Source organism: Lycium barbarum, chromosome 12 (assembly GCF_019175385.1).
Source record: "Lycium barbarum isolate Lr01 chromosome 12, ASM1917538v2, whole genome shotgun sequence".
Lineage (NCBI taxonomy): Eukaryota > Viridiplantae > Streptophyta > Magnoliopsida > Solanales > Solanaceae > Lycium > Lycium barbarum.
Genome location: NC_083348.1, coordinates 71,404,526 through 71,425,111, shown reverse-complemented (window position 1 = coordinate 71,425,111; position 20,586 = coordinate 71,404,526). Strand labels below are relative to the sequence as shown.

The 20,586-nt window shown below is 37.0% G+C and overlaps 3 protein-coding genes across 5 annotated transcripts; 2 read left to right on the top strand and 1 right to left on the bottom strand.

Annotated features, from left to right (window-relative positions):
• Nucleotides 1-508: 508 nt before the first annotated feature.
• On the top strand, nt 509-6,652 carry LOC132622205 (protein STRUBBELIG-RECEPTOR FAMILY 8). Of its 2 annotated transcripts, XM_060336770.1 has the most exons (16): nt 509-847; nt 1,418-1,550; nt 1,639-1,710; nt 1,801-1,866; nt 1,958-2,029; nt 2,157-2,228; nt 2,751-2,822; nt 2,901-2,966; nt 3,063-3,128; nt 3,217-3,539; nt 3,691-3,947; nt 4,814-5,085; nt 5,169-5,304; nt 5,480-5,622; nt 5,708-5,864; nt 6,219-6,652. In XM_060336770.1, the coding sequence occupies exons 1-16, from the start codon at nt 730-732 to the stop codon at nt 6,366-6,368; spliced, it is 2,175 nt and encodes a 724-aa protein (XP_060192753.1). In that variant the 5' UTR covers nt 509-729; the 3' UTR covers nt 6,369-6,652. The 2 variants fall into 2 exon arrangements, with proteins under 2 accessions (XP_060192753.1, XP_060192754.1); XM_060336771.1 differs by lacking the exon at nt 3,063-3,128.
• Nucleotides 6,653-12,362: 5,710 nt separating this feature from the next.
• Nucleotides 12,363-13,123, bottom strand: LOC132624406 (uncharacterized). The gene is made up of 2 exons (XM_060339190.1): nt 12,774-13,123; nt 12,363-12,657 (listed from the first exon to the last, which is right to left on the bottom strand). Exons 1-2 carry the CDS (start codon nt 13,121-13,123, stop codon nt 12,363-12,365), a joined length of 645 nt encoding a protein of 214 aa, XP_060195173.1.
• A 550-nt stretch (nt 13,124-13,673) lies between these two features.
• LOC132622197 (O-fucosyltransferase 15) lies at nt 13,674-20,276 on the top strand. 2 transcript variants are annotated; one of them, XM_060336756.1, is made up of 10 exons: nt 13,674-14,151; nt 15,863-15,952; nt 16,031-16,130; nt 16,210-16,271; nt 16,432-16,520; nt 17,389-17,509; nt 17,591-17,734; nt 17,857-18,191; nt 18,917-19,157; nt 19,799-20,276. In XM_060336756.1, exons 1-10 carry the CDS (start codon nt 13,822-13,824, stop codon nt 20,102-20,104), a joined length of 1,818 nt encoding a protein of 605 aa, XP_060192739.1. In that variant the 5' UTR covers nt 13,674-13,821; the 3' UTR covers nt 20,105-20,276. The 2 variants fall into 2 exon arrangements, with proteins under 2 accessions (XP_060192739.1, XP_060192740.1); XM_060336757.1 differs by having other exon boundaries at nt 14,012-14,151; nt 15,867-15,952.
• Nucleotides 20,277-20,586: the final 310 nt, after the last annotated feature.

Here is a 20,586-nt window from a genome sequence, read left to right as displayed (position 1 = left end):
AATAACATAAAAATATAATTATTAATTAATACTATTACTTTTTATATTTTTACCGGGCATGTTGTTGTTGTTGCAGTATTACTTTTTATATTTAAATTGTAATGAGGCATATGGATCATTCCGATTAGAATTTGAGAACCAGTTATAATTTAAGAAACTCAATTAAACGGAGTTCTCCAACTTAGTAATTTTAATTAAAGCTATTATTCCCTTAGTTCACTTTTACTTATTCAATATTTTAAAAATAAATTTTCACTTTTAACATATAGAAAAAAATATATTTTTTTTAAAATTATTTTACTCATAACATTAATTACTTATTTAAAATTATTTTTTAAATCCAATATAACTATACATCAATTAATATAAATATTAAGATAAATTATATACTTCATTTATTATTTATTATTCGTAGGACCGTGTAAAGTTGACAACTAAAACTGAATAGAGGCAGTAGAATAGTAATTTTTTCTAAAATAAAAGAAATCAATTTTCGCCGACACGTATAGATACACACTGGCAGTGGGAGACTTTTTTCTCTCTCTCTCTCTCTTCATTACTGGTAAAGCTTGGAATCAGAGAGCCCTTTTAACAATGGTGACATCTACCATTACTGGCGATATTACCTTGTCATTGCAATATCTCTCTGTCAGCATGCTTGTTGCTAGCTTTGTTTCTGCACAACCTGTTTAATTCTTGTGTAACAAGAACAACAACAAGGCAGAAGAAATGAATAGAAATAGCTGTAAGAAAGACACTCTTTTTTCCCATTTGCTAGTGGTGGTGATCTTGGCAGTGTTTTTTAACTCATGGTTTGTTGTGGAAGGGAACACTGATCCTAATGACTGTGAGTTTTTTTTCACTTTGCTTGTGTTGATTCTATATTGGTAGTGTAAGGGTCTCACTGGTTTAAAATCTTGGATCTGTTTTTAGAGCTTGATTAGTGATTTTGAGCTTAGTGTTTGATTTTCAGTGTTGGGTGTTTTTCTGTTTTGTTGAATGTGTTAAAGGAGGAAGCTTTTTTGTTTGTTTTTATCACTCTTGAGTGTAGTGATATAAGAACATTATTCTTCTGATTGTTTGATGTTTGAATGCCTGATTTGGTTAATGTGGTAATGTATTTGCTTGCCTTTTTTCTGGGGTTCTTTTTTTCCCCCCTTTTTGTTTGGTTTCTGATTCAAAGCAAGTCAAAGATTGAGTCTTTAGTATTGGAATGCTAAGACTGTTAAATAAATGCATGATTTGATAATTGGGTAATATGTTTTCTTGCCCTTTCTGGGTGTTTCTCTTCTTTTTAACTAGTTTAAGAGTCAATTCTTGGTAAAGATTGAGGCTTTACTAGATAAATATTGAGTCTTGTTTTTCTTGTTGAAGAGATGTTCTGGCTGTGTCGTTGCCTGACTCTTGTAATTTGCAGTGCAAGCTCTTCAGGTCTTGTATGGTTCACTGAATAATCCTTCGCAACTCGCTAATTGGAAGTCAAATGGTGGTGATCCCTGTGGTGAGTCTTGGAAAGGAATCACTTGTCAGGCCAGTTCTGTTGTTTCAATGTAAGTTTGCATACCATTAATCTTGTGTGCATCACTATACATTTAGTTATGACTTGATTGATATAATGTTTAGTTCTTGCTGAAACAGTCGAATTCCTGATTTGGGACTAAATGGAACGTTGGGATACATGCTCAATGGTCTTACCTCGTTGAAGAACTTGTAAGAGCTTTTTCTTTTTAAGTGGACAAGGGTAACTTAGAGGACCTACGGTCACAATAAAATTAAACGTCTGCACTTTCTTGTCTTTAGGGATATGAGCGGCAACAACATTCATGATTCAATTCCATATCAGCTTCCACCCAATCTTACCAGCCTGTAATGTTTGCTCCTTATGAAGTGTTTGGTGTGTTTGAAAACTTTTCTGTTTATGATTGTCTCACTCGCAATATAATCATTGTCAATGCAGGAATCTTGCAAACAACAATATAAATGGCAACATCCCTTATTCCATTGCTGGCATGTTTACACTTAACTATCTGTGAGTGGCCACACTCACTTGGCACTTTCCAAAACAAAAATAGCATTTGCTTGGTCTTCTCTTTATTCTTTCATTAATCATTTCAGGCAACTGTTTCAAAGTAGCTAACCCTATGATTCATTTTTAGGAATGTTAGCCATAATTCACTCTCGCAAACAATTGGAGATGTGTTCACCAACCACTCCGATCTGGGAGCCTTGTAAGTGTTCTACTTAATCTTAACTTAATTGATCCTTTCTGGTAGATTCTTCTTTTCTGTTCTTCTCTCTCTCTCTCCCCCCCCCCCCCCCCCCCCCCTCATTCATTGCCACAGTTGAAGTGCTTCTTTTCCTACTTCAGTCCAACTTCATCTGTTTTGACGTGCCTGCAATGGACAGACATGAGTGCTTCCGAATATTTTCTCAAAACAAATCTAGGATCTAATCTGCTTAATTTTAATGAACAGAAGTCTTGAGGCTTGTAAAGTCCAACCTTTTATTTTCCTTCATAGCCTTTTTATGTGAGATTGTATTAGGGTAGGTGCCCTGCTCCTCTTGGAACCTTCAGTTGCTTTTTGTTTTCATTTATTAGATCTTTCAGAATCCCATATAAGAAACTGTTAAACTTACATTAGAGCTCAGTATTCCTGCTAAGAAGAGCTTTCTGGCTATATTGATTGCTCATGGCTTCAGAACATCTGTTTCACTAGTTTTAATTTTTCACTTATTTGCTGCTACTGCAGGGATCTGTCATCGAATAATTTCTCTGGAGATCTCCCTCCTTCATTCAGTATGTTGACAAATCTTTCCACACTGTAAGTATGATAACTTTCTACTGATAGGATTTATTGTTCCGTTGTTTGAGTTACCCATAACATTGGCAATTGTGGCAGCCATCTGCAGAACAATCAGCTAAGTGGCAGTCTCAATATCCTGGTTGGTCTACCTTTGACTAATTTGTAAGTTTCAATACTTCTTTTCTTAAATTAATGGGCTTAGCTAGTTTGCTTCAATGTCAGTAGAGTTTTTATGGTCAAAACAAAACCTTTCTGCAGAAATGTTGCAAAGAATAATTTTAATGGATGGATCCCGAATGAGCTCCTATCTATCCCTAACTTCATGTACGTGATTTCACATCCTATATAGTTTTTTTACATGGTTTAGAATGTTACAGTTTCAAGGAATGTAACATAACACCTGACATGACAGATATGATGGAAATTCTTTTGCAAATGGTCCAGCTCCACCCCCACCACCGTACACTCCACCACCTCCTGGAAGATCTCGCAACAACCGCAACCACTCTCCTCCTAATTCACGTACAAGACCAGGTTCTGATGGCCAACCATCTTCAGAAGATGGTGATAAAAAGAAGGGATTGACTACTGGAGGTATCGTTGGCATAGCTCTTGGATCTTCTCTTGCAATTCTTTTTGCTCTGGCAGCACTTGTATTTTGCTTCTGGAGGGGCAAGGGCAAGGAAATTGCTACAAGACCCTCTACAGGAAGTCGTCCAGTTATCACAGATAAAGGTGTGTTCTCTTAACTTTTTTCCTTCCTGGCTCAATATTGTGATTGGTGCTAATACCCTCAGCTGACTAACAGTTGTGTTGTGATGTGCCATCTTCATTTGGAAATTGGAACAAACTTTGTTCATTTCTCATGTATTTTGCTTAATCTTAGTGAATACGGAGGTACACGAGCAAAGGGCAAAGCCTGCGGCGGCTGTAGCTGACTTGAAGCCTCCACCTACAGAAAAGGTGACAGTTGAAATGATACAAGGGAAGAATGGATCTGTAAGGAGAGTGAAATCTCCGATAACTGCATCTTCTTATACTGTTGCTGCATTGCAAACAGCAACAAACAGCTTCAGTCAAGAAAATCTCATTGGTGAAGGATCTCTTGGGCGTGTTTATAAGGCAGAGTTTCCTAATGGGAAGGTAATTTCAGATCTTAACATTCCTGCTTCCATGATGTGCATTCAAAAGTATTTAAAGCTGAACAATATTGAATAAATATAGTCTGTCACCCGAGGACATATTTCGTTTTGATGCTTTTGGGGAATCACATACTTGTGAGTTGTATAATGTTCATTGATTACATAAGGACATCAAAAGGGGTATATAAAGATGTTGGCCGCTCCACCTATCACCCTAAAGGTTTTTGGGGCTTGCTAAGATGCTTTAACATGGTATCTAGCTGTTACACGTGCGGAAGAGTGTTGCATTACGTAATGTCCCACCTCAGGTAATTGAGGCATCCAAAGTAGCATATAAAGATCTTGGCTTACTACATCCATTGCCTTTAAGTTATGGTTGAACCCTTAGATTCTTTCACAATATTCGTCTTCGGACAAACTTTACAAGGGTAAATGCTTGATCTATGTGTTACTAAAGCTGAGTATGTTTGATGGGTCTAATATTATGGTCACTTCGATGGTCATCTCACTTCTCTCCTCAGCCTGAATTAACTGAAGGGGAGTATAACCTTGTCCTTCGGTTACATGATGTAGTCCTAAGCAAAACTTAGAAGTTTCAGAGATTGACATTATATATCTTCTACTTTGTGGTTTATTATAGGATGTGCTGCTGGCTGTTTCTTTTTGAATGAACCAACTGGGTTGACTATTTCTCTGCTCCCAACTTGATGTCAACTGTTCAAATAAATGATTTAAGAATTTCACGTGTCAACAACATTTTTGATGAGGAAACTTTTAGTTTTTTCATTCTTGTAGTTTCTATATAAGGTGCCAACTGAAAATGTCAATTAGTCTTATGAACTAACATCTGTCTATACTTTATACCAGATAATGGCCATCAAAAAGATCGACAGTGCAGCACTGTCGCTGCAGGAGGAAGATAACTTTCTCGAAGCTGTCTCAAATATGTCAAGGCTGAGACACCCAAACATTGTTCAGTTGATTGGATATTGTGCTGAGCATGGGCAGCGTCTTCTGGTTTATGACCATGTCGCAAATGGTAGCTTGCATGATATGCTGCACTTTGCTGATGAGAGGAGCGAATTGCTTACTTGGAATGCCCGGGTTAGAGTAGCACTTGGCACTGCTCGAGCTTTAGAGTACGTTATAGCTGTATAGTATTTTACCTTTCTTGCTCTTTTTCTTGTTGGGTTAGCTTAAAATTTGAACCTTGTCTTTTCAGGTACTTGCATGAAGTCTGTCTCCCTTCTGTTGTACATAGAAACTTCAAATCCGCAAATATTTTACTAGATGAAGAGCTCAATCCCCATTTATCAGATTGTGGGTTAGCAGCTTTGAATCCAAACACAGAACGGCAGGTGAGTTAGTACATCAGATTTAATCTACATCTTTGTTGTCGTTTTAACAGGGGTGTTAATAATATTGGGTGGTACATGGTGCTTATAATGTTTATCAGAAGATGTCAATCAGTTTAACTAACTGATTCTGGTATGAGCATTGCCTAAAATTGTAATTATCTCTTAATTTTGACAGGTGTCTTCCACACAGATGATTGGTTCATTCGGTTATAGCGCTCCTGAATTTGCTTTATCTGGAATATACACTGTAAAAAGTGATGTATACAGTTTTGGTGTGGTAATGTTGGAGCTACTGACAGGGAGGAAGCCACTTGATAGGTAAACTTGATCTTGTATACATTGCTAGTCAACTTACACTATTGAATTCTTTTAATGACTTGATTCTTGTTAATAAATCATACAGTTCAAGGGTGAGATCGGAGCAGTCACTTGTGAGATGGGCTACGCCTCAACTCCATGATATAGATGCCTTATCAAAAATGGTTGATCCTTCACTAAATGGCATGTATCCTGCAAAGTCTTTGTCTCGTTTTGCTGATATTATTGCGCTCTGTGTTCAGGTGAGCTTTTACTTGCATGATCTTTTATTTGGAGCATAATATTTGTTAATCTGTACGAGCTTATCGGATGAAACGACTTCCATATTATCTTTGATGAAAGTGAAAGTCAATAATCATAGCAAATTTACATACTCAAGGACCAAACTCGCCAGATTTTTAATTAAGCTTTTCTTGGTCTGAGGTGCCTTCGAAATCTCACTCAACTCGTGAAGAATGATCTGATGGACTCAACCATAATGAATACTTGCTCATTGACATACCTGAAGTCATTTACTTTACTTGCAATAATTTGAACGTGACTGTTTTCTCCTTGGTAGTAACCTTTTGACATCTGGTCAACTATCTCCTGTACAGCCTGAACCTGAGTTTCGACCCCCAATGTCTGAAGTTGTGCAAGCACTGGTCCGGTTAATGCAAAGGGCGAGTGTTGTCAAAAGGCGATCCAGTGATGAATCAGCTTTCACATACAAGACTCCGGATCATGAGACGGTTGACATGCCATAATAGAAACACACAATGAAGCAGCCTTTGCAATTTTGTAAGTAACTTCTGCGAAGGTCAAGGGTAACTATGGCGCATGAAACTCGGAAGTGTCAATACCAGACATGTTAAAAATGTAAATTATTTTTCACATCTTTCCAGTTTAAAAAAAAGCTTCTTTCCATCCTAATTTGAGGTACATAATTCACTGACAATGTCCTCCAGAGTATATTTACAACCATCTTGAGATAATGGATATATGTCAAGATCATTATTGTCAATAAGAACATTGCAGCAAATTATCATTCTATCTTGTTTATATTACAGTATTTAACACAAAATTTGGCTGGCTGCTGGCTACTACCTGAGTGGTTGATATATTTTTTTTCTCATTAGAAATTGCTTCATTTAGTCCAAATTTATGACAAAGGGCTCATACATATTGCTGTCAGTTGGATCTTTCTTTTGGTTTTCCAGTCAATAAATTGGTCTGTCTTGGCGAGTCAATTTTTTTTTCCAACAAAAGGAGTAGAAACTCTACAACTGCAAGCACTTCTCTAATCTCTCATTTGACTAAAAGTAAAGAATGCCAAGTGCATTAGGAAGGCACCCAAGGATATGGCTGGACGGTTAATGAAGATGGATGAATATCATAAAAAAAACTACCGGGATTGGTTTAAATCCTAGTAAATGAAAAATCAGCTGGGCGGTTAATAACTATGCTAGTGAGAGGTTATACGTGCCGAAATAAGTAATCATGTTGGTGGAAAATAACATATTGAAATAGTCGATAGTGAGATGATGTGTACAAGCCTATCGCATTATAAAAAATGAGTGCATTGGAAAGCAAAATGCATGACCATGTGGAGGGTATAAAGTGAACTAATAACTTAAAGACAAGCTTCATGGATTACGCCAGATTGGGTGAAAAAATGATAGAAGAAAACATCAGGCCAGGTTGTGCCATGTGCACTTCACACTTTTCTCAAATGAGGGATGAAGTGGCTGTGGAAGTTTCCTCATTATATTCTCATAGATTCTCCTTGTTTAGATTTTGTAAGTCTTTCCGAATAACATTTAGAAAACAAAATTTGTTGATGTAATTGTGATTGAAGTCATCCAACTTGCACTAGGTACACTTTTTTCAACCACAAAAAACAAAAATTGAAAGAAATAAACAAATAAATCTTTTGCTTCACTTTCCAAAGGCATATAATAGTAAATAGGACCCATATGGAGTATAAGTTTTAAGAAAAGCTCATTTCTAATTTGAAAAATTCAAAATGAATACTAATTTGATCAAACCTGGTCTCTTTCTCTCCCTTGAGAACAACAACAATAACAACAACATACCCAGTTGAATCCCACAATGTGAGGTCTGGGAAGGGTAAAGTGTACGCAGACCTTACCCCCACCTTGGAAGGTAGGGAGGCTGTTTCCGAAAGACCCTCAGCTCAAAAGAAAACAAGGGAAAAGAGTCAGATACGGACAAGCAAATCAAAGCAATACGAAAATGAGAAATAACAAGAGCAAGGAAGTCATAATAAAACAACAAAGATAGACAAGACCCAACACATAGAAGCAGGATAATAATACTCTTAACACGGGAAAGAAAACCTCGCTGCCCCCCACTAGCCCTCTACCCTGATACTCGACCTTTACCCCCTCCTATCACCGGTCATGTCCTCGGTAAGCTGAAGTAGCGCCATATCCTGCCGAATCACCTCTCCCGAGGCCTTCTTTGGCCTACCCTGTTACACTCCATAATAATCCGTGTAACTTGTATTAAAACAAGAAAGAATGAGTTAAGAAGGTTCAGGAAAGTTAATCGAGTTAGTAAGAATATCGTTATATATGATTTCCTTAAGTATCCCAAGGTGACACAGTTACCTAAAGGATTTGAAATCGCGCTATGAGTATGTATATAAGTACGTATATGTATGTATAAGAGGTTACACGAGGTTGGAAGAGGATTAGAAGTTAAACGAAATGAATCGGAACAACTTCAATAAAATCTCGGACCAAATTTTTAGCCCATATTGTTGAAGGCATATCTCCTTGTATATGAGGAGTTTTAAGGCGTTTCAAAAGCCTAAAATTAAATTCATCGAGTCTAGTTTGCAACGCAACAAACCGCTCATCAAAATTATATCGGGATAAGGAGATATAGACGATGCAAGTTGGTCTGAGTGGGGATTAAGACTTTAACTTCCGGTTTCGTTTCAAGTCACAATTTACTTACAAATTTCGTTTGGTATAGAAACATTAATGGAGATTAGGGATTAATTAACCATGATTGGATTATTAAGTGTGGATTTATATTTAGTGGTGGGGAATTATTATTATATGGATATAAAAGAGAGGGGAGACACATAAATTCATGAAATATGAGTCATATTCTTGGACAATTGATAGTGGGAGGTATTATTAAACAAAAATCTGATCTTGAAGGGGGACATTCTTGGTGGACACGTGAGGGAGCTTATGCTGCCCATAAACATCATCTTGGATGATTAAAACAAGTCATTTATCACCATATCATCTTCCACCAACTAGAACTTAGAGAGAGAAACTCTCAAGCCCTAGAAAGAGAAAGAGAGCCACGGCTATGGCAGCTCCCCCACCACCAAAAAAATCAGTTTTCTTCCTCAAATCAACTCCTTATCTAGTGTACAAGAACGTGTAGTAGTTGTTGAAAAGAAACAAGGAGGTGTAACACCTCAATAGGGTTGAAGATTCGGCCAAAGTGAAGAACAAGTTGTAAGGTAAGAATGTTTATTGTTCTTGTGTTGCATGATGATTTGAATGTATAGTTCATGAAGGTTGTTGTTGGATTGTTGTTGTAGTTGAAGTAAAGAGTGAGCCGTGAGTGTTGGTGAAGTCATGATTGATTTCATTTTGCATGTATTGTTGATGAATTGAATATGTATCAACATAGGTAAATGAACAAAGATTGTAGAAGTTCGTTTGTGATGTGGCATGTTGGATATTGGACTGTTTTTCTAAAAATTAAAATGAGCCGTGTGTTGAAGACTCTAATGAAATCATGTTTAATATTCTTGTACATGTATTGGAAGTGGATTGAATGTGTTGTAGTATGGATAAATGGATGAAAATCATGAAGTTGTTGGAGTAGTGTTGTAGCCGTGTAAAGGGACTGTTTTAGAGGAGTTTGTGGACTGTTTTGTGTCATATTTTGATTGTTGTTGTTATGGACATTATGGTGTATTGTATGCATAATGAATATGTAAATTAAGGTGTTAAGAAATGAATTATGTTGAAGCATACAAGCAGTCCAAAACAGTGGACTGTTTTAGTGCTAGAGGTGAAATTGTATGTGTTGAGTGTTGATTCTTGTTATGAACGTTTAGTGGAAGTGAAGCATAATGATTCAAGTTGAAATTGAGATGAATTGTGGGCTGTTGTAAGAATGGAAATGATGCTAAAACAGTTCCAAGAATCATGAAAGTAATGTCATTAAACATGTTGTTGTCGTTGTAAGGTTTTAGTGTCGACAATGTAGCTATTTGCGTACGAATTTGGTGATATATTTATCGTGTGACTGTTGGTCGTATTTTACTGAAATTATATGTAATGAAGACATGAAATAATGTGTAAGAATCATATGTGGTTTGCTTGGTATGTTCGTAAACGTTTGCAAGAATTCCGGGCACCTTTATGTTGTGGTTAGGAACTGTTTTGGACATGTTGTATTCTTTAAATTGGAAATACTAATGATAGTTAAGAATATATATTGTATTTACGTTGTTTGGGTTGTTGTAAAGTTGTTAGACGAAAACGTTAAGGCTACGGATTATTAGGAGTAACTTGAGAATGTAGTAGCCGTATGTGAATCGTTATGGAATGTTGTGAATGTGGGCTATTTGGAATGTTATGTGGGCTGTCCGGATTGGTATTGAACATATGATTATTGATGTTGGGTTGGTTGTATGTAGTTGGTTTGAATGCGAACGAAACGTCGTCTAAATGTTTGAAAGGGATTGTTAACGTTAAAGTACGTATTGAATTCCCTCGTAGACTAATTGTAGCTCTTGATATCTTGATATAGGATAAGTGTTTTTGGGCAGCAAGTACAAGTTATAATACGACTAAACGCTAAAGGTATGTAAAGCCTATTCCTTCTTTCTTTTGGCATGTCCTAGACGTAAGTATGAAACGATATGAACCTTGGGGTAGATTCTATTCTCTAGTTCCATGCATGACTTATGATTCTATATTTCCTTAATGCTATTGTCACGAGCTTACTACATGATTGACTAATGAATGATGTATAGAAGTTCCTACTCTTAAAAAAAAAATGGCATGAACAGAAGCATACTTGACTTTCAAAAACTACATCATGGAAATTGATACATGCACATGAAAGTTGAAACGTTCCTTGCTATAACTTATAACGAGAGTTGAAAAGAATTGAATATGAATATTATCTTGACACTTTAGAGCTGGTTAGTGCTTGTCCATTGAGTCTCAAAAGATGAATTTCATATATGTGGTTGCTAATTATTCTGCTCGTGCTTACCGCTATATCCTTCACTGAGTCCCGGGCCAGGACACGTTTTCGTGCGCATGTTTACTATATTTATCACCGAGTCCCTCATAAAAGGGCCGGGACACGTTATATATATATATGATGATATGATAATGTAATGATATGATGATATGGAGATGGTGGCCAGGAGGGCATATGTTCCTTATTACCGAGTCCCTCACTAAAGGGCCGGGACACGTATATGTTTATGTTTATGATGCTATGATTATAATTACCGAGTTCCTCATTAAAGGGTCGGGACACGTTATACATGTTATATACAGAATGATTATGCAGCTTTGATTTCAAAACACTATGTTGATATTGATATGAGAACGATACAGATGAAATATGTTCAAAGGCAAGTTTTTATGAAATTCTGTTTGTTGCACTGAGTCCTACACACCTTGCCTTAGTATGAGTCTATTACTATGTTTCATGCTTTACATGCTCAGTACATATTCCGTACTGACCCCTCTTTCTTCAGGGGGGCTGCGTTCATGCCCGCAGGTACAGACGCTCGTTTTGGAGATCCGCCAGCTTAGGATACCTATTCAGCTATTTTGGACTGCTCCTTTGTTCCGGAGCCTAGCTTGTGGTATAACTTCCTTTGTTGTATATATAAGTGTTTATTCGGGTACGGCGGGGCCCTGTACCGCCATATGATACGGTCATTACTCTTAGAGGTCTGTGGACATCGCTGTGGGTCTGGTTGTAGTTGTTGATGCGTTTTATGTCTATGACTTATGTTTGGGGCGTACCCATTCGTAATGGCAGCCTTGTCGGCTTGCATATGTATGTATGTTTGTTATTTTGTATATCGTGGCAGCCTTGTCGGCTTGCGTAGGAATATATATATATATATGTTGTTGTTTAAAAAGTGCAACTCCTCAGGAGACAGGTGCCTAAGACATACAAAACTTGACAGCTTTAAAATAATGTCCTACCTTTTTATGTACAAAAGAGATCATGACATGCTAATTGCAAATGACTACAGTTAACAGATAATATGAGTGTCCAACTCGGGCACTAGTCACGGCCTATGGGGTTGGGTCGTGACATACCCCTCTCTCTCTTCAGGCCCACCACTGCCATCCTCTCACACCTCCTCACTGGCGCATCAACGCATCTCCGCTGCATATGGCCGAACCATCTCAACCTCCCTTCCGCATCTTATCCACTACAGGGGCCACACCCACTTTGTCTCGAATCACTTCATTCTGAATTCTATCTCTCCTGGTATGCCCGCACATCCATCTTAGCATTCGCATCTCTGCTACCTTCATTTTCTGGACATGAGCTTTCTTAACTGGCCAGCATTCCGTCCCATACAACATAGTCGGTCTAACCACCGCTTTGTAGAACTTTCCCTTTAGTATAGGCGGCACCTTCTTATCGCACAACACCCCAGATGCGAGCTTCCATTTCATCCATCCCGCTCCAATACGATGTGTGACATCGTCGTCAATCTAGTCAGTCCATTGGATGATCGACCCCAGGTACTTGAAACTTTCTTTCTTCGGGATGACCTGAGTATCCAGCTGCACGTCCTCGTCCTCTACCTGACTTACATCACTGAACTTGCACTCTAAGTACTCTGTCTTAGTCCTGCTCAACTTCAAACCCTTCGACTCCAGAGTCTGTCGCCAAACCTCCTGTTTCACGTTAACACCGCTCCGCGACTTGTCAATAAGCATAATGTCATCTGCAAACAACGCATGCACCACGGTACCTCTCCTTGAATGTGGCTTGTCAGTGCGTCCACTGCCAAAGCAAACAGAAACGGGCTAAGCGTGGACCCCTGGTGCAGGCCCATCGTGACTGGAAAGTGTTCTGAGTCACCTCCAACCGTCCTCACCCGGGTCTTGGCTCCATCATACATGTCCTTAATCGCTCTAATGTATGCTATAGGGACACCTCTAGCTTCCAGACATCTCCACAACCCCTCTCTTGGGACTTTGTCGTAAGCCTTCTCAAGGTCAACAAACACCATGTGCAAGTCAGTCTTCTTATCCCTATACTGCTCCAGCAACCTCCTCACAAGGTGAATGACTTCTGTAGTCGAACGCCCCGGCATGAATCCGAACTGGTTCTCTGAAATAGATACTATCTTCCTCATCCTCGCTTCCACCACCCTCTCCCAAACTTTCATCGTATGGCTCAACAGCTTGATACCCCTATAGTTGTTGCAGTTCTGGATATCCCCCTTATTTTTATACAACGGGATCATGGTGCTCTATCTCCACTCCTCAGGCATCTCCGCCGTCTTAAAAATAACATTCAACAACCGCGTAAGCCACTCCAAGCCTCCCCTACCCGCATCCTTCCAAAATTCTACCGGTATTTCATCTGGCCCGGTCGCTCTCCCCCTGCTCATCTTCCGCATAACCCCCTCGACCTCTCCCCCGAGAAAAAACAAATTTTCTACTTGGAATTTCAAAATCTTTCCTTTTTAATAATTGTGTCATCAGAAGTAAACATTATATGAAGTTCAAAAGTATAATTTTACTTCAGTTGTTGCAGAAACGTAATGTATATCATAATTCTTCATCACTTAAGTTTAAACTTCTAAATCTATCATTCATAAAAAAAAATAAAAAAAAAATTATAAATATAGCCTTCAAAAACAAATTAATCCCTCTATCTCAAATTATTTATTGTATTAGAAATTCAAGCAATAATTAATTATTTTCGCCCCAATTTTACCTTTAGTAGAATAGATAAAGTTAAGTCAAATATCCCTCATTTTAAGTGGCTTGTAAATCAAAACAAAAAAGAACACAAATATAATTTGAAACGGAGGGAAGTATAAATCTATTAATGTGTTTTGCAATGGAAGAACCTTTTTTTCCGCTCGCCTTGTCCTAAATTAATCTGAAGAGTATCTAAAAATAGTAAATAGAAAACTTATAACATAAAGAAGTTGGCATGGCTTCTCGGAGCAATTCATATTCAAATTTCTCAGAATCATCATCGTACGACTACGACGAACAACCACCCCCGGATCGGGCTGACCCGCTGAGTCCGGGTCACCGACGCAACTCTCATAACGGGTTGCTGGGTTTCACTTTCGGGTCGAAAAAGATGAGGAAAAAGAAACCCTTTTGTCAAGAAAGAGCAATTGTCGGGTTGGCTTTATTTGTGATTGCTTTCGTGTCAATGAATTGGTGGATGCTTAATCGGATCCAGAATTCGGGTCGGGCTCCTGAGTTTGATTTCAGGTTCTTGGAAGCTAATTCTTCCACTTTATCAATTCGGGTATGTTTGTATCAGTCTTTATGTTAAATTGATTGTTACAAATATTGAAATTTAGACTTGCAAATAGATTACTATGTGTTTAATCCTTGATAAATATGTATATATGTAGATGATGTTTGTAATGCGAAGATGATAAGGATGGGACTTTGGATATATCAAATGATCACATACTTAAGCTGTGAAGTTGAAAAAAATGAATCTTGAGATGTTGAGCAATTAGATAGTAGATATACTATGAAGTGTCTTCTAATTTATTTTTCTTAGTTATTTGTCATAGTGTTTACTATTGAGAAAAAACCAAAATCATGCATAATGTTTGGGTTTAGATCAAAATCATACATATTCTTTCACATGGAGCACTAATAGTACATTATGTTTGCATAAGTGGTGCACTTTTAGTCAAACTCCCAAATAAATTTAATGGAAAGAACAAAAATGCCCCTGAACTTTTAGAAAAGGTATAAAAATACCCTTTATTCATCTATTTTGCTAAAACTACCCCTCAATTCAACTTTTTGGCTCATTTATTCCCCTTGACTACGGACAACACTAATTTTTTTTTAAAAAAAAAATAAATAAATTGCACATGACATTTTATTACTGAAAAATTGATTTATTCTTTTAGAAAGAAATCTGAAACCTTGGAATTTTTTTAAATTTGGAAAACTTTTTTTTAACGAGTAAAACCTTGACTAACGGACAACACTAATTTTTTTTTCTTTTCAAAATGTGAAAAATTGGATTTTTATAAAAATCTGAAAAAATTAAAATTTTATGGAAAAACAGTGTTTAAAAAAAAACCAGAAAACTATCTTTTTTTTAAATCTAGAAGAAAATTATGGAGTATTAGTTTTGCACATTTTACTTAAAAAAACAATCAGTTTTTTAGATTTTAAAATTGAATTTTCTAAAAAAAAAATGGGGTTTCCACCCGTTAAAAAAAGTTTTCCAAACTTAAAAAAATTCCACATGTTTTAATGAAAATCCAATTCTGTTTATATATATATATATAAAAGGCTTACTACATTTGTTTTTTAAAGAAACGGATGTTGAAAAAATATTTTTCCTTATTCTACAAATAACGATTTTTCAGATTTCTTTTTAAAAGAATAAATCAATTTTTCAGTAATAAAATGTCATGTGCAATTTTTTTTTATTTTTTTTTAAAAGAATAGTGTTGTCCGTTAGTCAAGGGGAATAAATGAGCCAAAAAGTTGAATTGAGGGGTAGTTTTAGCAAAATAGATGAATAAAGGGTATTTTTATACCTTTTCTAAAAGTTCAAGGGCATTTTTGTTCTTTTCCGTTAAATTTATTTGGGAGGTTGACTAAAAGTGCACCACTTATGCAAACATAATGTACTATTAGTGCTCCATGTGAAAGAATATGTATGATTTTGATCCAAACCCAAACATTATGGATGATTTTGGTCCTTTTCTCGTTTACTATTGCAGCCTCTTGCAGAAATGCAAGGTAAGGCTGTGTACAATAGATCCTTGTGGTCCGGCCCTTCCCCGGACCCCGCGCATCGCTGGAGCTTAGTGCACCGGGCTGCCCTTTAGTATTGGAATGAAATTGGGGCAAATAGAGGGGATGTATACAGAGGATTCATATTGCTAATGAGGATTAGTTGATTGTTGAAGTATGAATTGATTCACTGAGTTGGACTACTTTTGATACATATGGAGTAAATGATATTTTTGATGTGGTAGGAAGAATTGGTAAGGCTTGGCAAAGGGAAAAAGCCGCAGAAAACAATCTATGCACGGATGCTGGCTAAAGCTGCTCATGCCTTAGCTGAGGTACTTTTTGTTTTTAAAAGGAAATGAGTAGATCTATTAGTTGGTTTTACTTGATAACGTGAGGTCGCTGCATTGCAGGGACAGAGGAAACCCGAGCCGAAAGATTTGTGGGCTGAACCCTATTTTGTTGCTTCCTCTTGGAAACCTTGTGCTGAGCAGCGTGACTGGCAACCTAGTGGTCTCTCTCTCTCCCCCCATGCATTTTACGTTTTGCGTAGTTAACATGCTTCTTATGTGGGTCTTAATATTATTTCCAGAGGGAACAAATGGTTACATTATCGTCACTGCAAATGGTGGGATAAATCAACAGCGAGTAGCTGTAAGTTATGTCTTCTGCTTTGACATTATATGTCTTCTGCATGACAGGTTATATTTCTTTAGTTTTGCTTGTCAAGCAAAAGACAAAGGCTCAGCACTAATATTATATGAAAGTTTTGGTCTCTTTTTCTTAACTAACACTTTTTTCCTTTGCACAACAGGTCTGCAATATTGTCGCTGTTGCAAGATTACTCAATGCTACCTTGGTTCTTCCGAAATTTCTGTACAGTAGTGTTTGGAAAGACGTGAGGTGAGAACTTACTACTTATTGTCATTTTCACTTGTTTCTTTCCTTTTTCCTATTTTGCAATAAGGGTTGCACAATATTATGTAAAACTGTCAAATAATGGAATCTTCGTTTACAGATTCACAACATCTTCCATATATCATTGTGTACCTTCACACTTGTGAATTCTTGTTGTTGACTCAAAATACATACTTGTTGAATAGTATTTCGTTTAAGTCTTTTCCATTTTCTTGTCATAACTAGTTAAACAATCTGAACTGGCTTCATTCTGAAATTCTTTAATTCAATAATTGGGAATTTGTGATGTAACCCTGATTTCTCTACACTGCATGAGCTCTCCAAGACTTTGTGATTGTCCCAAAGGTTCGCCTAGGTTTCCTTTTGTTGTATCTACTTTGAGAGATACAAGTATGACCTCCATGTTCAACCGAGTGTTATTTTCTGGTATCTACTCTAAATTCGTCATACGGCTTCATTTTTAAGGGGAAAGATGGATTCGCCATAATTCTTTTTCTAAACTCTTTCCAATGTGCTTTGAGCTATATATAACAATTTCCATTTGCATTTTAACTGCTGCTTAACTATCCTTTCATTTGCAACTAACTGTGCCCCCTCTATTTTTTTTTTTTAATCTATGGTGGTATCTTGGAAGTGTTGCATTCGGTAACTTTTAGTATGATCTTCATCAAATAGAAATTAAAACTTTTAATAAGAGTTTTATGTGCCTTCTGTCAATTTTGCTTCCTTCAAACTTGTTCCCTTTTCTTGCCCATGTGAAACATTTGATACCTTATTAGTTCCTTAAATTGAAGATTAATAGATTTAATTTCCTTAAATTGAAGATTAATAGATTTAATCTATAATTTGTTAGCCAGTTTGGCGATATCTACCAGGAGGAGCATTTCATCGACTACCTGAAACCTGATATTCGTATAGTTAGAGAACTTCCTCAGGAGTTACAGTCATTAGATCTAGAGGCCATTGGCAGTTTGGTAAGACTCTCACCTAAATCAATCATTTTGAATATGATCATGTGAAGAAACTAGTTTCTGACAATCTGGAGATAAATCCAGGTGACAGATGCAGATGTTGTAAAAGAAGCAAAGCCAGGTTTCTACAAGAAATATATTCTTCCTATTTTACATAAAAACAGAGTTGTCCATTTTCTTGGATTTGGGAATCGCTTGGCATCTGACCCGTTACCACTTCAGGTGCAGGTAAACCTACCAAACTTGATATTAGGGTTCCTTGTTGATTTCTCAATTTTTCATTCCATCTCCTCATTTAGTCTGATTCCCATAATTTCTACCTTGGTTCCTGATTTGGGGACTTCATATAGAGACTTCGATGCAGATGTAATTTTCATGCTCTGAAATTTGTTCCAAAGATAGAAGAAACTGGAGCATTACTTATACGGAGAATGCGTCAGAATGTTACACGCTTGGGGCCCTTGGATCGTCACCTAGTGGGCCCCTTCTCAAAGTCTATGATGAAGGGTGAACGAAATCGTGGAGCAAAAGTTGCTAGATATTTAGCTTTGCATCTGAGGTTTGAAATTGATATGGTGGCTCATTCCCTCTGTGAATATGGTGGGGGTGAAGAAGAGAGAAATGAACTGGAAGCATATCGTGAAATCCACTTCCCTGCCCTGGTGGAGCTTAAGAGGACCAAGAAGTATGTTAATATATAATCCTTGCTCGTTTCCTTTACTTGCATAAGTCTAAACAAAAAGCTAGGCTAACTTTGAAAAAATAAAAAAAATGGGAGAGGGAGAGGGGTGTGCAACTTGTTAGGTTGTCCTAGACTGTTTCTTGAGTCTTTGATTATCCAGAAATTGCACCAGACACACAGAAAGACATTGAACTAAGGGTGTGTTTGGTATGAAGGAAAATGTTTCATGGAAAATAAGTGGTTTTCTTACTTATTTTCTGGTGTTTGATAAGTAAACAAAAAATATTGTTCCAAAAGCATTTATATATAATCTAGGCAAACACTATGGGGGGTGGGGTGAGGGTGGGGAGGAGATTATCAGTGTAGAATGCCACTTATGGAACTTGTTTTCCCTACTTTTACGTTTTACCCGTAATTCCAGGAATTTTGACCAACCAAACATGAGAAAATTGTAACACATTAAAATGTTTCCTCCATTCCAAACTCACCCTAAATATAAGCTACTTATTGTCTCTCTAACATCTAGATCAGGTTCACGTCTTCTTGTTGCGAAAGAGGGGGGAGGGTCTCTGGATTACCTCTTTGGGACAATTCTAATCAAGCATGTCTTAAAAATGATGAGTAATATTTTCTAACCTAATTCTAGGGACATGCTATTGAGGTTATAACATTCAATTTATTAGAACTTGGCCAGTTCACTTATTGATTCTGAAAAACCATGTGTTCAGGTTGCCCTCCCCAGCAGCTCTAAAGGCTGAAGGACTGTGTCCTTTAATGCCTGAAGAAACGGTGCTAATGCTTGCAGCCCTTGGTTTTAATCGGCAAACACGCATATACTTGGCGGGTGCACATATCTATGGAGGGAAATCAAGACTGGCCTCCTTGACCACCTTGTATCCTAATCTGGTCACGAAGGAAAACTTACTTTCCTCTTCCGAGATTGAACCATTCAAGAATTTCTCATCTCAGGTAAACTCTGGCTTAATTGGTTCAACATGATTTTGCTTTATTATCCCCAGCAAATGGTTTAGGTAGCACCAAATTGTACAAAGAACAGCAAAAATTAACAAAACTTTATGTGCTTGATATTGACTAAATATGATCAGCTGTTTCTCAAAGAGAGCAGTTTGCTTTCATGGGAATTATTGGCAAATAGAATCAAACAGAATGCCGATAGATGCCCCAGACGGGTCTAAAATTTATCAAGGAGCAAACTGCTATACTTTAATTTGAATATGTAAATTGCTCACACATATGGGAAAGTTGTTTTGAGTTCTTGCAATAAAAATAATGAGCTTAAAGCTCTTAGAAATCCTTTAACTTAAGGTGCATAAAGGAAATAATGCAGAGTAATGTGACACACTTGTATTCTTATATAAAACCTTGGTTTGCCATTTCAACTATAGATGTTTGTGTGAGGCTGTCATTTGTTCCCACAATGAATAACTTAGCTTTTTCATCGTCTTAACATAATAGGGATTATATAGCCACTTGTTGCTAGCTTGCAGTTGAATATTCCAGCTTCTGCAGAGGAAAGCAACATAACATCATATATTTGATTTGAGAACTTGACCCGTACCACTGGTACTAATATGAACTCTTTTATGCAGCTAGCAGCACTGGACTTCATAGTTTGCACCGCTGCAGATGTGTTTGCGATGACAGACTCGGGAAGCCAATTTTCATCATTGATCTCTGGTTTCCGAGTGTACTATGGTGGGGGCAAAATGGCCACTATACGGCCAAACAAACGTAGACTCGCTGATATCTTTGTCAAGAACAACACAATAGACTGGAGGACATTTGAACAAAGAGTGAGGAAGGCAGTTAGACAAACCAAACGGGTATTTTCACGACCTGTTGGAAGGAGTGTTTATAGATATCCACGGTGTAATGAATGCATGTGCAACACATAGCTGTTAAGTTAACTAGGTCCATTGCCAACTGAGTTTAGGAAAAAAGAAAATCACAGGAAATTGTATATGTAACATGTCCATTTTAAACTTGAATTAATCAAGCTCTTTCTGTAGCATTATATGATACATTTGTTATTTTCTAATTTCTAATACAGTGATTATTTTCTTAAAATGAGTTTGTTGAGTTGTCTGCCAAACATGATGAAGTATCCAAAACGATGTTTAGTAATATGTGATAGAAAATTGCCATGAGAATTTAAAACTGATAAGAAATTTTAAAAAAAAAATACATGGAAGAAAATGACAGGAATAAATGATTTGAGTTTGTCATGCTCTTGAGTCTTCAACATTTTGGTCTTCCAAAGATATCGGTAAACAAAAAATTAAAAAAAAAAAAAAAAAAAAAGTCACAGCCGATTGGTAAATAAAACACGAGAGATTTTTGTAAAGTTATTTTCTATTCAAATTTTATATATTAATCA